The sequence below is a fragment of the Aulonocara stuartgranti genome (genome assembly GCF_965226115.1).
Source record: "Aulonocara stuartgranti genome assembly, chromosome: 4".
Classification (NCBI taxonomy): Eukaryota; Metazoa; Chordata; class Actinopteri; order Cichliformes; family Cichlidae; genus Aulonocara; species Aulonocara stuartgranti.
This window is the reverse complement of record NC_138942.1, coordinates 15,617,520-15,634,107: the sequence shown is the minus strand read 5'-3', so window position 1 is coordinate 15,634,107 and position 16,588 is coordinate 15,617,520. Positions and strand designations below refer to the sequence as shown.

At 36.7% G+C, this 16,588-nt stretch overlaps 1 protein-coding gene across 4 annotated transcripts in view; it reads right to left on the bottom strand.

Moving 5' to 3' along the window:
* Nucleotides 1–2,814: 2,814 nt before the first annotated feature.
* The window catches only part of LOC309705463 (nuclear GTPase SLIP-GC-like), a 43,841-nt gene continuing 30,067 nt past the window's right edge, over nucleotides 2,815–16,588 (bottom strand). The window contains exons 6-23 of one of the 4 annotated variants that reach the window (XM_082531302.1): nucleotides 12,755–12,779; nucleotides 12,505–12,597; nucleotides 12,339–12,426; nucleotides 11,171–11,384; nucleotides 10,848–11,075; nucleotides 9,676–9,876; nucleotides 9,426–9,598; nucleotides 8,712–8,766; nucleotides 8,536–8,623; nucleotides 8,325–8,446; nucleotides 7,434–7,610; nucleotides 7,188–7,342; nucleotides 6,952–7,069; nucleotides 6,271–6,379; nucleotides 4,920–5,050; nucleotides 4,712–4,793; nucleotides 4,555–4,624; nucleotides 2,815–4,077 (exon numbers count right to left, since the gene is read on the bottom strand). In XM_082531302.1, coding sequence (XP_082387428.1) covers nucleotides 4,068–4,077; nucleotides 4,555–4,624; nucleotides 4,712–4,793; nucleotides 4,920–5,050; nucleotides 6,271–6,379; nucleotides 6,952–7,069; nucleotides 7,188–7,342; nucleotides 7,434–7,610; nucleotides 8,325–8,446; nucleotides 8,536–8,623; nucleotides 8,712–8,766; nucleotides 9,426–9,598; nucleotides 9,676–9,876; nucleotides 10,848–11,075; nucleotides 11,171–11,384; nucleotides 12,339–12,426; nucleotides 12,505–12,597; nucleotides 12,755–12,779 — 2,139 coding nt within the window. In that variant the 3' untranslated portion in view covers nucleotides 2,815–4,067. Of the gene's footprint in view, nucleotides 4,078–4,541; nucleotides 4,625–4,711; nucleotides 4,794–4,919; nucleotides 5,051–6,259; nucleotides 6,380–6,951; nucleotides 7,070–7,187; nucleotides 7,343–7,433; nucleotides 7,611–8,324; nucleotides 8,447–8,535; nucleotides 8,624–8,711; nucleotides 8,767–9,425; nucleotides 9,599–9,675; nucleotides 9,877–10,847; nucleotides 11,076–11,170; nucleotides 11,385–12,338; nucleotides 12,427–12,504; nucleotides 12,598–12,754; nucleotides 12,780–16,588 lie in introns of those variants that run through there. The other 3 variants (XM_082531303.1, XM_082531304.1, XR_014276558.1) reach the window with 3 other exon arrangements.

Here is a 16,588-nt window from a genome sequence, read left to right as displayed (position 1 = left end):
AGTTATTAATTTAAAATAACTTACCCAACACTGGTTTTCAGTTCTTTGAGTCATATCAAAGTGTTTTAGTATTTGGTTAAAATGACTTATGAAAAGGAAAAAAGATAAGATCACTGACATCTTCAGTATTCTGAATATTTTTTCATGAACTATAAACTACATTCACTCCTACAGGAGAAAGCCAAGTGCACCAAAGAGAGAGTGGCTCTTTCTGCTACCACACAGATGTCTCTAGACAGGAAAAAGTAGTAAGACATAGAAATAGAAACACATGTTTTACATTAATGCTGCTGAGATCCAGTGATCAGTGGTGCATGTGGTACTTCTTTAGGGTTGGTGAATCTCCAGCACAGACTAGAAAGATGCAGCAGAAGCCAGATGCCCCGCTACCAACAGGTGTGGGACACGGCTGTGGGATTTTATTACTTTTTAATTCATTTTGTGTTTCCCTCTATGTAATTTCTGGATTATATTCCCCAGAAGTTATTTACATACATTTAGTATCCCTTTCCTGGAATCTTGAAGCCAAGCCAAGGACAAACAGTTTGTGCCCCCAGGACAACTTAACCGTCAGGGGCAAGTCTGTACTGGTCCAGATTGTAAAACAACTTTATAACACAACCATTTCCTGAAGTCATTTTCTAGATAATCATTCTTTCTCAGTGCATTGGACACCAAGATTTAAACGTTTTTTTCTATTAATTAATTAGAATTGTAAAATCATTTGTCACATATTAATAAAAGTAGCAGTCTTCAGACACACCCTGCTTTTGACGTATTTAAAGTCACCACAGTGTGACTTTTTTCTCTTAGGAGCTGGTACAGAAAGACCCCAGAGGAGAGGGTGAAGCGCACAGAGAACCTGAAGAAGCAACACTCGCTGGGCTAATTCATGACAAAACATGCCCCGACCTGTGACCTGCTAACCACATGATTGTCCTTCAGTTAGCTTTGGAAATTCACACGAATGTATTCACACACAAAAACACGATCACAGCGCTGTTGGTTTCTGTTGGTCACTGTTGCTACTCACCGAAATTATTAGTTTCAACAGCTGCTTGTTATGATGAAGAAAAGAATAAGTAGCTGTAGTTAAATGTAAGCCACAAGAAGCTCAATTGAAAACACGTAAAAACATTTCTGTGCCTGAGTACTCTGCCTTTGTTGTCTGTCATGTTTTAGCATGCATATATTTAATATCAAGTGCTTATAGCTGTAAGTTGCACACAAACAGTCACATAATGTAGTTGTTCTGAAAATACAATATTTTAATGTATATGATTTATTCCTTCAAGGGCTTTAATTACCAGTTCGTGCATTGTTTTGTTCTTTATGCTAAGTGTACTATAAAATGTATAGTACTCCAAGTCTGAGTCGTATCAGGGTGTTTTAGTATTTGGTTTAAATGCCTAATGAAACGGAAAAAGGATAAATATCTGTGTTTACACTCTGGCATGCTGTTACATTAATGTAGCTTCACACGACCACAGATGCACAGCCGGCATTCAGTGTGGACTTTGTTTCAGAAATGACTGTAGAAAAATAAATTTACAAGACCAAGACATTTGGTCTTGTAAATGGACATTTTAATGAAATAGTATTTCTGAAATATTGTGTGAACTGATGCGTTCACTGCAGCACCACGCTGACTTCATATTTGTGCACTTGTAGCATTCAGCATTGATGTTTTTCTCCCACATTGCTGTGTGTGTCTTTTAAAGGATGATTTATTTCATTTAAAATGTCAGATTGTCTTTTTTCTTCAATGTCCAGAATAAAATCTGAAATTATTTAAATTTTCATTGAATTTAATTCACAATACAGTTAAATTATAACCTAGCTAAACTAACCTAACTATAACTTAGCCATAAGTTTTTGACATGAGCTTCTTTTCTGTTGTTTGCTTTACCGATGTTTCATGACCCAGTAAATACGTTCAGCATGGTTTCAAACAAGGATCCTACTTAGATATTAAATTCTCGCCTATGATAAGGTAATAAAGCCAAATATTAACAGCGGTCATGTTTATTTTTCAAAAATCTCTAAAAATAATTTACTGTATTTACACAAACTATGTAAAACATCATAAATAAAATATAATAAGGACAAAAATAAAATACTAATATACAGAAAAGGTCCTTAGTTTTAGATTGTAGAATAATTTTTGTGTAGTGTTTAAAACTACAGTAGTGTGAAAACATATTTGTCACCTACCTGATTTTCTTTTTTTTTTTCTTGTACGTTTGTCACATTTTAATGTTTCAAATCCTCAAACGGGGGATTTAGGAAGGAACGCTGGTTTGAATGGGGAGTCGAGGAGGGCATTTACGTGAAAAGGCAAAGATCATCTCTGAATCGAGGAGGGGGAATAAGGGTACATCTTTTGCCATCTTACAATGCTGTGATTGTAGACATTCCCAAAGTCTGTGATTGGTACTCAAGGCAACTAATCAATGGTCATGACAATTTGCATATTAATGATCAAGAAACTGACCTCGCAGTCCATTGTTTATTCAGTGGGCTAGTTTCAGTCCTTGTGCAATGTGCTGTTTATAAGGTTGGAGAAACCTGCAGTCAGCTGAGACTGAAGAAGTCACTTGGATAAGGATGTTTCTCCCTCTGACGCTACGTCCAGATGAACAGAATCAACCTTTTGGGACCTTCATTTAGAAACTCCATTTTGTCTTTACTAGTATTATTTTTGTTTGATTTGTAAATTTGTTTGCTGTTCTGAAACACTGAAGTATGACAAACACAAAAGTAGGAAATCAGGAAAGGAGTAAACACTTTTTCACACCACTGTATGTTTGTCACGCAATGCAATCAATTTTTTGGTGATTTTAGGGTAAAAAGATCTGGGTTAAAAACAAATTTCCTATCTAATGATTACAATAAATATTTGCTTGCACGTAAGATTTATTGAACAGTATACAATATCAAATGCATGCATTCTTTTAGAATCAGTACAGATGAAGCAAGAAAGCTAAATGATATACTAGCTGCATCACAGTGTGCTGCATTAATTAACATTTAAATGCTCTATGCAACAATCTCAGTTTGGTTCATCTTTTTCTTCAACAACTGTATGGTCACTTAAAATTATGAGATGTAAATATCTTTGTATCACCAGTGTAATAAAGGAAGCACCTTAGTACCTTTTTGTAATGACATTACTAAGGTTACAGGAAACATGACAGTAAATGCTAAACGTGAATGAACTGTTTCATGAAGAAATAAAGTATGGTGGGTGGAAGAAACACGAGAGAATTACTGAAGACAAAAATCAAAACAGGAATTTAACAATATGCATAGAAGTAATTAAAATTTTAAACATTTAACGTAACAAAAAATAACAAAGAAACAACCTGAACCTAAACTCAGACTGTAATATATTCACCAATAATTCCAAACCCAGAAAAAGTTAAATGGCAGGGAGATGACAGAAGTAGCTGATGATTTCCTACAGCTTTACTTAGAGCCATTTCTCACTATTTGTCATGTACACATATTGTATAACTGCAACAAACAAGTATTTGTCATTAGAACTGTGATGTAAAATTGGTACCTTTTCAGTGCTGGATGAGGCTCAATGTTTAACTGATAAACACTTACATTAAAATAAATGTTCCCGTCCCAATGAACCAACAGTATACACATCAACTTAAAACATTAAATTATGATATTTAAAACAAGCAAAAAAATCAAAATGCTTTTGGAAACTGTAATCTCAGACTCTTACAATTAAAACCATAAATCTCAGGTTTGAATGGAGAATGCATTACATGTCTTCACGCTCTGCTATAAATGATTAAAAACTACAACAAATTTTTAAAAAGAAAGAAATCAAAACATGATTTAGACACTTGTGATTAACACCTTAATATTAGCAGTTTTAATTGATATCTATAATATTCAAGATGCTTTTTGTATAAAATTCATTAAAAAGTCAAAAGTACACATAAACACAACATTAAAAGAGAGCAAAACAAATATTACTGTGATAATATGTAAAGACCTCGTGTCTCTAATCAGTGTTTCCTCAGGGATGTCCTGTGGGTTATCAGGCCTCAGCTGTTTCTGTGGAGCAAATGAAAAATGGGTGCTGGATGGATCAGTTAAATTTAAATAAAAACCAGTGCTGTCACCGTTAATCTCGTTAACGTGAACCGATCCATGTTAACACGTCAAAACTGGCAAATCCCTGTTAACGAGTTAACGAAGATTAGTACCTGTGAGGGGTTAGAAGTTCACGCTAACGCCGTCATCACGACTAACACGATTAATAATTAACTCATCTGGAGAACAGACTGACTCAAAATCCTCTGAATGTTTCTGTCAACGCATTTCAGGCAGTTTGTCCGAAATTTGTCTATTCTGCACTACAGATGGGTTGAGTGCATTAAAAATGTTTATCGTGTTAACTTTGATGACGTGTATTAACATGATTAATGCTAACAGCACTAAAAACATTGTTCAAAATAATCAGAAAAATAGTTCATGATCACAGCCTTTTAAACAATTTGTGACATTTTAAGATTTACCCAGTGTGGTTACTTTTTTTCATCTTGATCGCCATTAAGTTCATCACAGTGTTTCTTCACCATCTCAAGATGTTCCAAAACATCTAAAAACAAAGTATTTGTTTTTATTAAATATTTATTGTTAGTGTTTGTATTGTGAGGATTCCTAACACTTTATATATTCTGTTTACCTGGCAGTGAGCAGGCCTCAGTCTTGAGTGAGTGTTCAATGGACTCCTCCATGGTTTTCTTCAGCGTCCTCAGGACAGTTTCCTAATTTATCATCAAAGCCTTTGTTACTTTTTAAATAGGCAACTATTGAATCCAAGAATAACTGGACAAGAGATAAATTATTGGTTTGATATGTTTCAAGACTGCTTGAAAAAAAAAAAAAAAAACCTTCAAATCGTTCAACTGCTCCAACATGGCATTTTTTGCCTCTTCAAACATGTACTTCTTTGACTCCACATGTCTCTCAATAGTGTCCCTCATCCTCTTCAGGGTGCCTGGTCCTTCAAATGCTGCTGCTTCTACAAGGAGACAATCATTTTCATGCACAGTTGAATAGAAATACCGAATTTTTCTAACCATAAGGCGCATCGGATTATAAGGCGCATTAAGCAAAACAAAACAGTAAGATAAGTCAAACTTTACTCAACTCATTCTTCTTGCTTCCTCCACTTCCGTATGTGAAATGTGAAAATGAAAATTACCTGAAGCGCCTCAATGCTATGCTTTATATTAACCAAAATGTCATATAACTGTATAGTGTAGTATTAAGTGGACACGACCCTGATAATAAAGGCATTAGACTACGTGTCCTTTAGTGGTAGAATGTTGGAGACTCTCGCCCACATTTGTCTGTAGAAGTAGATAACAGGGAATCATCTCTCAGTGGAAATGTACTAGAATACTGTGGTTTAGACTAGAGTGAGACAGTTTGTAATAAAACTGTTAAGCGCACACTGCCATTTGGAGATTCGTGGCAGAGTGTCATGTAGGACGCATCTCCCTTCTGGAAGTAATAAAAGTGTAAAATGGTCTAGTGAGCAGTGTGTTGTCTTCCATTAGATGCCTATGAGGAATCGAAAGAACTCGGTGAAGTGTTGATATTTAACACGTAACATTGATTCATTATTGTTGAATTCTCTCACAGCTGCTCTACTCCCATGTTGTTGCACTATATTAATGACTAACCTCGTATTGTGGATGGATTATCTCAGCTGTTCTCCTGACTGAAGTTTGGTCCGTTTACAGCATCTTGACATGTGAATGCATTTCTCCCTAATCATCGGGAACCCCCACATTAACTTTCATCGAGTGGAAAAAAGTTAGCATTCATCCTCCAGCTTCACTGTGTTTATGTTATGCAAACATAGGTATGTTCCTAGCGATTATGTAGCACATCATTATATACCAGCTAGTCCAACTTCAGTGTATAAAAGGCTCTGAGATTTTATGTCCTGCAATATTGTTTGGGGTGGAGTTGTGGGAAATGACATAGGCAGAGGTTTGAGGTACTGCACTGCTGCTCCAGAAGGGAAGATTGTATTTCTGAGTTAGTTCTGTTACCTCCTCATGTAAGTTTTGTTCCTGTTTGCCATTCTTCACCGTGATGCTCCGAGTGTTAAGTTCATGACTAGAAGTAAATTTCCTTAAATATGTTATTTGGCATGTGCCACTGGCTGCTGCCATTATGTAGTAGTTTATTTGGCCACACGAAAAATAAGGTAATTCACCTCTTTCTTACCTTTGTAGCATCCTTTCATGTTACTCCTGATTGTCTCTGTCAGACTGTTGTAGATCCATTTCTTTTGTGTGAGGATGGTTTTGTTGAGCTTTGTCTTCATTTTTTTTTCCTTAGAGACATGAAATACAGATTAACATTATTTAAAACAACATTAAGGTAAAATAACTACAAGTTCAGTGTTTGAATGACTTTCTAATAATAGCTAAGCTAACAGGTTCATGGATAGGGAAGTTCCCCAGCCAACATTTATATGTGGGGCCCATATGGTTTTGAAATGGGCTGAAAAATGGGCCCCGTATAGGATTGTCCGCGGGTTCCGTGATGGCCCCATATTAAATGCCCATATAGGTGTTATGTTAGGAAAATCTGGGAACTAAATGGGCCCCAACTGGGCAAAGTACACAAAAACCCACCCGGGCCCCATAAATCAAGTTTTTTGTGGGTACCATGTGGGCACTACATAGGCTAAAAAGTGGGTTTTAAGTGGGATTGTCCGCGGGTTCCATAATGGCCCCATTTTATAAGCCCATCTCGATGTTATATTGGTAAAATCTGGGAACTAAATGGACCCCAACTGGGCAAAGCACACTGAAACCCACCTAGGCCTCATTTTTCAAGTTCTTAGTGGGTACAACATGAGGAAAACATGAGCTAAAAAGTTTGAATGGCATGATCTTTTACCTCTGTCTGGAGAAATGTCAGTTGCAATTTGACATTTTTGTACTTTTCAATCAGTGAATCAGTGTTGAGTGAAAACGCATCAATGGCCCCATTGAAATTTCCACATTTTAGGTCGTTTCTGAATGGGGCAAAGATGTGGTTTATAATAGCAGTATTAGCAAGTTTATGATATAGTGCGATTTGGATACATGTATTGTTGTACATATTGATGCTGTTCAGAATTCAATTATTCTCACGGGAAGGTCTTTCTGAATTTTTCATCAATGCTTTCAGTCAAATAAGACGCTAATATCATGTTGAGGTCTTTTCGCTTCCCTTTTTTTGGTTTCTGGATGCCAACATTCCTAACTGCAGACTTTAGCGTCTTGTGAAAAGATCTGCCACTTGTTTTCTGAAACAAAACAGAATTTTTATTTAATTTTTTTTTAAACACATGGTCACAAAGTATCCTGAGGTTTTGATCCTGTAATTAAAACACATACACTGGGGTGTAAGAAGGACCTCAGTTTTCTTTCACATAAATTTTGGGATTTTTCAACTCCCTCACGTAGGTGTTGTTCAAAAGCTTTTGTAATGTCTTCAATTGCTTTTTTGACTCGATTATGTTGGATGCTCAAGTTCCCCTCAAGGACTGCACACACCTCGTTTTTTTGTTCAACCTGAAAAAAAAGAAAGATCATTATTTAAAGCAGTAAAACATCACATAATGGTTCTTTACTCATTTTTGAGGCGGTCTTGAGAAACCCAGGCTTTTAACAGGAATCTCATGCATAAGTTCAGTCAGACAGGTCTGTCATCATTTGTCTGCCTCTGTCTATTCGTTATGTCACTTCCATTTTTCCACACTATTGAACTCATTACTCTAGTCTGATCATTTTTTGCCTTCTGCAAATCAATCATCCTCTGTTCTCTGTGTTTTTATATGATTTTTTGTCATTCTGCCGTTCAGACTCTCATTCATGCAACTTGCCCCCTCCCCAACTTCACCTCAACCTTCCTGCGGTCACTCAGAGCCCCATCCAAACTACTATTTTCACTACCCCAAGAATCTAGACTCTCTGGGTCCTGTCCTAACTCCCATCATTTCTGTGCTCTCATTGGTTCACTGGAGTCTCATTGGTAAATAACTATTTAATCAAATTCTGTATCTCAATAAATAATATTCAGTTCTTCCAAATAATCTCTCCTCTTTCAATCACTAATAATAAATTACCACATATAGATTTATGATGTCCAGTATCCCACATTTTCAGTGAAGGTCAGCATGCCTTACAATATATGTTAGTAAACTTTAGTGAACATTTTATGAACATTTTTATTTTATGCATTTTCTTTAAGAAGATTATAAATGAGGCTTTATTGCCTGATCTTACCACTTCTCTGCTTCTGGCTCCTTGAATCAAAGACAGAATCCCATGAGCTCCAGACACATAGTTTGAGGTCTCTGAATGAGCGTCATTTAGATTTTTCAAAATTTCCTTGAGTTTCAGTATTTCTGTTAGAAATTGAAAAAGAAATATAAATCTGAGCAATACATTTTCTGTTACACAAAAACATACCATCACTGGTAGTGACTTCACCTACCATTGACATCTGGATTTACATTCTCCCCTTTGAGGAACTCTTTGGAGCTCACTGTGAAGACTTGGAAACTATCCTCACTGAAGTGATTCTGAGAACATTTTTGTTAGTCAGTTTTTATTTTTGGACCGTTTAAGAAAATAATTGTTTTAGATTTTGCTGTCAGATTGTAAATTTACCGTAATCGTTTCCCGCTTTTTGAATTCATTCTTCACTGCTTTCTTGACTTTGTATCTTTTAGAAAGGAAATAAAAATTGGATGTAAAAGTAATTTATTGTTAGTATTGTAATGGAAAATTTCAATTATTCTTATTTAAGGTTCAAGCATTTGTGTGCATACTTAGTTGTGGCACTGTAATGAAAACTTCCACTGAGCAGTCTAAAACTAGATGAACTTATTTCAGCCTCAGTAGTTGAAAAAATAACTCCTTTTGCAGGTGGTGATAACGGCAAGAGCACGAAACAGGATACGCATTGTTCAGTTAGGTTTCAGAGCGAGCTGCGTCATGTGCTGTATGATCACTTTCGGACTTCCTCACTTTTTTGGGGAATAAATAAAGGTGAGAGCTGCACTTCTGTTTCAGAGACTGCATGACGGCGCCTGACTGCGTGTGCTCTCTCTCATGCGCATGATAATAACGAATGTTCATTACAGCCGAATGTGTCTGTGGACTTTGTTAATTAAATTTCTACAACAGCATTTATCTATTTAGAAACTTATTAAAACACATATACATAGATTTTTTTTAAATGTATAACTTTTAATAATGACTTTTAAACAAAGTCTTTTAAACTTTTAAAGCAACAAAAGTGAATCATATGGTCACCATGTGTATCTGTAACTATCTGTGTAACTTTCTTTGTAATTTGATTTTTTTGTATATTTGACTTACATATCATCTGGTTTTTCATGATCTGACTTGGTGCAGATAAAATGAATTTGCTGACACTCGCCACCATTTCCCAGCAGGCTGCTGGCACCTTCCAGGATGTCCCAGGCTTCTCTTTCTGATGCTGCTCGAGTCATTTCAGTCACAATCCAAACTGTAGAACAACTGGCAATAAACTGAAAAGGAAATGAATACATGTAAATTATAAATAACTAATGCTTTGAAGAAAGATAACATGACTTCTGTGAATTACCTCTGTCCACATTTGATCTCTGCTTCTATTAGAGTCACCGTTTCCAGGAAGGTCCACGAGTGTGACATGATCAAGAAAATCATTGTCTGGCACTTTGACAGTCACACACTTCACAAGTGGCCAGTACCACCTCTTTACTTCTTCTGTCTCATTTGACTCACTTCTTGTATATCTCACAAATTTTTCAGACAATCCTTCAGCCTGCAAAAACAAACAAACAAGATAAATACAAGCCAATTGAATGTATGTGCCCATAACAAAGATTTTAATGATTGCATGAAAAAGAAGATGGGAAATTAAAATAAGACATCCTAAAATCTGAAATTAAAACCAGGAAAATAAATCCAAAGTAATTAGATTTTTTTTTTTTATTAAAAAAAAAAAAGAAACCTTTTTTATATTTTACTGTGGATCACAGTAAGTGGCCTGGTTCTTATATAGTGATTTCTTCTACTGCATGTAAACATTTGAAGCACTTTATAAAACTTGCCTCATTACCCCAAGCACTTTTTTCTGGGTATGTTATTTCTAGCTAACACTTACAAACATTCATTCTCTGATGGATGCATCAAACATCAACTGGGGGTTTGTAGATATTTGGCATGCAGACTTGAGGGAGCCAGGGATTAAACCCCCAACCCTCCGATTAGTAGGTGACCTGCTCGACCTTCTGAGCAGGAGTTTTACAAATGTGAAACTCTTCAACACCGCCACAAAGAAAACTGCAAGCTCCATAGTAACAGGATAATCAGACAGCAACAGGATAGTAAACCATAAAATTTTAACCACCACAATTTCACTTGTTTTTTTGTTTCTTGTTTGATGGATGTCAAACATTCTGGAAATGAGGCACATCGACATATCGCCGACATATATCTGCTCAGCAATAAACTGCAGCAACATCTGCTTCACCAGTGCTTTGTCTCTGTCTGCACTTTCCATTAGGGTGGCATTACATAGCGTGGACATCTTCCTGCTGCAAAGGTGCAGCATCAGGGAAGCTTAATGCTGCTTGGGTAACTATTGACTGCTCACTATGTGATGTTCATAAGCCACACACTGCTATGTATCTCACCCAAACTGTGGTCTAATATATGCTTTAAACTGCAAGTATTCCTTTGTTCTAGAAGAAGAACCAGATTTTATTTTGGTCTGTATTACTGCACACTTACTGAGTCACTTTCCAAAATTTTTATCTTGGGCTTCAGAAACTCTGGAATATCTCTGAAATATTTGTTGTCCATGAGGCTGAGAGTTGATTTTTCTTTCCACTCTTCTCCATACAGCGCTGATAACTTTCCATCACGGTCAAGACAATCATCATTACCACCATCATCATCATCATCATCATCATGATCTTCAAGAGCCTGTTTTAGGGACTGCACCTCATTTTCCCAATCCTAAAAAATAAATAAATTATATCTTAATTTTAGTAAAGCAGTTTTCTAACACATTACTTTACTTCAAGAATCACCATATTCATATTTCATTCTACCTCTTTTGTAATGAACTCGATGTGTGCCTCATACTTTGATCCATTGGTAGCCTCCACCTTTATCATTACTGAGGTACATGCACTGACACTTGCAGAAGGCAACAGGCCCTCCTTATTTATGATGGCATTGATTAAAGAGCTCTTTCCAGCCCCAGTTCTACCAAAGACACCAACCAGGTGTCTCCTTTCTGTCTCCAAATCTTTGATTTGATCCCTGTTGAAAGAGATTAAATATGGATTAACTGACCCATTCTCAGAAACATCAAACTGAAAATGCAGTAAAATCAGAAAGATTTGTTTTTTAAAATGTGTTGAAAAAAATCGCCTTACTACTGGAACAAACTACACAGCTCCATGTTGAGCTCTGACCGAGTTTAAATCTTTAGTTTAATGTAAAGGTGGATATGTAAAGCCAGCTCATATACACATACTATAACGTTTGTGCCTTTATTTTGGTAACTTCCTTTGCAAACGGAAGTGAATGTTGTAACGGTAACTAGCTTGATGTACAAAAGACGCAAGAAAACGGTAAACTACTGGTAACGGAGAAAAAAAGAGAAAAACACGGCTAAACTGTATAAAAATGAATGGTTCTAGCTACAGTCGACAGGGGAACAAGGTATGCAATCTACATAATTTAATTTGAGCAATCGGAAATGTATAATTTGTATTGTATAGTTTAATAGAAAGCACCATAATCATTAGTTAAACTAATGTAATGAACTGTTAAAATGATGTTATATGTATAGCATGCAATTGTTTTCTTTGTTTGTCTAGCTCTTACGTTGGTTCGTTGTCTCATACACAGCAAGCAGTAATAAAAGTCATTCAACAACCATCAGTTCTGGCCTTCTCAGTTCGACTGGATGCCACAATCTTTATTATACCCAATATCAGCAAAATGTTCCTCCAACTATTTCTTTTTGCTCCAACTTACTTTCTACCCCCCCCCCCCCCCCTTCCTAACCTTTATTTTTTCTTAAAATGTTACATTTTCTCAGATTAAGAACTTGATATGTTTTTGTTTTCTGTTGTCAATAAAATATTAGAGTAAGAGATTTCATGAATGTTGTTTTTTTTTTTCCATTTTCATTTTACAGACTGTCCCAACTTCCTTGGAAATGGTTGGAAGAACGTCCAACAAAAATAGGAAATCTTTATTACTCACTTTAGGAAAGCGCTGAGCTTGTCACGGCCATGTAGTCTTTCACTGACACGTCTCATTATGTCTTTGACATCAGACAGTATTTCTGTTTCTGTCAGAGGGAAAGTAAAAAACTAATAAGTAGGAACCTGGAACCAATGTAATGCAAATATGGTCCACTGATATGTACCTGACTGTGATCCTGCTGCAGAGTTGTATTGTCGTTTAGGAGATGGTTGCCATTCGCCGAACTCACTCTGAAAAAGTTCTGACTTTCTTTTTCCTTTTTGGATTTAAACAAAATGATAAAATTTAAAAAAAAATCTATGAATATTGAAACTTCTGATTATGGTGTATTTTAGATGTTGCAAAAATAATACTGTGAAAATAAATAAATAAATTAGATGTATTAAAATGAGAGTAAGATACATTTTTCTCACCTTTTTCACTTATGGATGGCAAATCCTGTGGAAGCATATAAATATTCAACTTTCACATGAAGTTAAATTATTATAAATTGTACATGTATGCATAATTGAATTTATAGAAGAAATCATTGCTCCTGTACAGAAACAATTTGTTCTTTAACAAACTGTCAAAAACATTCACATGCACTTTTTAAAATGTACACACTTATATTTACATATATTCTCAACTAGCACAGTGATTAAAAAAAAAAAAAAAGGAAAACTTTTGCATTCTTGCCTCTCAGTAAACATGATCCCATGAGTCAATGTTTCTGCCTAATTCAGCACCAGTGACACAGACCAGTTGGTGACCACCCCATCCCTGGCAACCACCAGCTGTTAGGGTAAAATGTGTATTCCAACATCAGGCAACTACATCAATTGTTTAGTGGTTGGTGGAGGTTGTAAGAACTTTAAGTCGCAGGGTGGTCAGGCTTGTGTGACTGGGGCTTTGCTTTGACTCAGGTCACCTTAGTGTATATTTATGAAGAATGAAGGCATGCTGCTTCATTATCTGATTTCCAATAACCCTTACCTGATCCAAATCAGCTGTTGCTATCACTATGTAGCAGGGTGTGGTTTTTGCAGGGTGACACGATAGGACTTTCATGAATTTCCCCCATGCACATTAGTGGTGTGAGATACTGCTGGATTTGGTATTCCTTTTATACTAAGTAAATAAAGGCCCAGTATCAACGATTTTGATACAGATACTGATGCTTTTTAATAATTATGGTGGATGGTGGATCAAACTGCTAAATCAGAATGAATTTTCATGACCTGTAAGTGTTTGGGGGATTTTCTTTTCTTTGGATTATTAATTAAACCCAAGGACAGAAAACATATAATGAGAAGTCTGTATCACATCTACTTGTAGTTTAAATATAGTAACTGCACAGTATCCCTTTTACAGTTAACACAAAGGGGTTATGATATATTCGGGATATTTGTTTCAATCACAATAAATGTTATTATGACACTTGAAAGCAGCAGCACTTAGATAGAGGTTGCCCTTAGGTTGCCTCTTTGATGATTCTAGGAGTAACAAAGAAACAGAAACCAGTATCCCAAAAAGTTAATTCTGTTCATCTGGACTGTTTTCAGTGGGAGAAACGTTTCATCGCTCATCCAAGTGACTTCTTCAGTCTCAGCTAACTGCAGGTTTCCCCAACCTTATAAACATTTGCACTTTATATAGTTGGGAAAACTTGGGATTTACTTACCTGGATGATTGAGCATGTATCAAGACAGAAACTAATATCAATCTCATTATGCTCCTATTTATCAATATCAAAACAAACTTTGGCATCTATATTTTGGTTTGATCCGCCCACCACCAGGGCCATGCAGAGATGTTTAAAGGGGCGGGTGCTCAAAGTTAAAAACAGGCACATAGAACCAGGCTGAACAACAACACACATTCTTTAAGAATCTAATACGGAATCGCATCATACTATATCACTGTTTTACCTGATGGGGTACAATGCTGCTGTTGAGGAGTTTCTGCTGATCCTGCTCCTGATAGTGCAGGAGGAACGGGCTGTGTTGAGCTGCAACTGGAGACTGTAAAAAGTCCATAGGAGAGATGGTAGCTGATTAAACAAGTGCTATGAGATAATAATAAAAAGATTGGTGAAAGTGCCATGTCAGCAACCATAAGGCAACAAAACTGTGAAAAACAAACTAGACTATGAATCACTCTTTGCCTCTCTTCTTCCTCCCATCTCCTCATCTCATTTATCACTCTCTACTTGCTGTCCATCTGAGGCACAATTTACTATTGCAATAAACTATTATTTAATTATCCACACTTAAAAACCTTATCTATCTATTCTATAATAAAACTGTTTTTGACTTACTTGACCAGAAGTATTGACGGCTTCTTTTTGTGGTTGAGTTGTATTTTGCTCTTCCTAACATAATGAAAACATGGCAAATCCATATTGGCAAAATATGTGAATAATATAGCTATCATAGACACACTGATAGTTAAGTAGTTTATGCACCATAATAATTCTACAACAAATTCATCTGTAAACTTTAACACGAGTGAGGTTTTTCAGACAAAAAGGAAAGAAATCTTAAAGGATTTAATTACCTTTAACAGCTTTAGTTTATCCTTGAATTTTACTCTAGGTCCAGCTTTTGTGATCAATTGATCAATTTCCTGATCATTGAGAAGATACAGACTTTCCTTATCAATTTCTTGAGCTGTAATAAAGTTAAATAGCAGAAATAACGATTATTTATAAAATTACTTCAGAAACACTTTTTTAAAGGAGTTCTGCATTGATGTATGATTTGAACACATTTAATTCCCTTTTATTTTAAGCAAGTATCACTTTCCAGTCTTAGGACATCTTCTCTTGCACATTTTGTGGAGTAAATATGAAAATGTGTATTAATAGGTATTATTTTTCAGAGTTAACAAAACGTATAAGTATCAATATCTGTACCCATCACTGATGCACAGTAATAATTTACCTTCAAATGCCTCAATCCAGTCACTTAGTTTCCATTCAGTCAGTTTGTTTCGCACAAAACCATCCATGACCAAGAATAGAAACTGAAAGAAATTGTAATTTCTGATCCTGTCAAGGTGAACGAGCGGACTCTAGCGCAGAACTAAGGTTTTAATTAAAGAGAGTTTATTTACAGTGACACCAGGCGCTATAAACAACAGTGCAGAGCAATTAGTGCTCCCGGGAATCCAGGGAAAAATGAACACGTCCAAAACTCCTCTTCTCAATCGCCAGTCCCTCACACTTCCTCTTTTGTACGATACACGACGTCCACATACGAATATCCTAACTCACGTCAAAGACAAGGGAAAATAGGGAAGCGTCCAGTAGGGTCTGTACACGGGAAGAGAACACAAGTTAGACATCCACAGAAACACGAGCGCCACGATCCAGCGACAAGTAACACAGAGCCGCCGCCCTGCGCAGCAGGTGAGTGGAATAATTGCAGGTGCGCAGGCCAAGAGCGTGGACCAATGACTGTAGAAAATGTGGGCGGCCTGACAGCTCCCCGTTATGCTGGCTGCATTGTAGATCATAAACCCCGCCTCCTCCGTGTTAACGGATGGCACTGGGGTCAGACCGACTAAAATGAAAGCCTTCTCCTCAGAAACCTTTTTTCTAGAGTTCCATCTGCTATTTTAAGTAGTTCTTATAACATTAATTTGGGTTTAGGGAGTCATTTTTCTCACAAATGTATTTTAATGATAACTAGATGCTGTAATGATAACACATTTATGCACTTAACATATAACTATAACATCTATGATGAATGTGGTTCAATTCAACACATGCGTTGAAGGCATTGACACATTGACTATATGTGTAAATGGCCCAGACGTGGTGCTGCAAAGTCAGATTTAGTCACTTTGCAAAACTGAAATACCAAAAACCTCCACCCCAGAGAGAAGGGTTACATCTCCTGGGTTTAGGTGTGGCTTGCCCCTCTGGGGGCGGGGGTACCTGGACCTGGGATATAGAGTATGTTTGGGGAGTGCAACTGTCTGTGCAGTGTCTATTTGTGTCTGTCTAAACGTTGGGTGAGTGCTGAGTATTTGGTTGTGCATATGGGGTGGGAATGCACGTTTGTGTTCGCGTGTGCCTGTTCGTCTGTGTCTATATGTCAGGTTGGGTCTTAGACTCAACCTCTCTGGGTACATCTCAGGCCCTCCAAAGTACGGAGGCCTATCTCCCCTCACCACACTCCCTGCCGGTGGCTGATGCCCTCAGACGTTGGTGTGTTGGTGGTCCTTGTCGACTGGGGCTGGGCGCTCATGTATGTACCGGC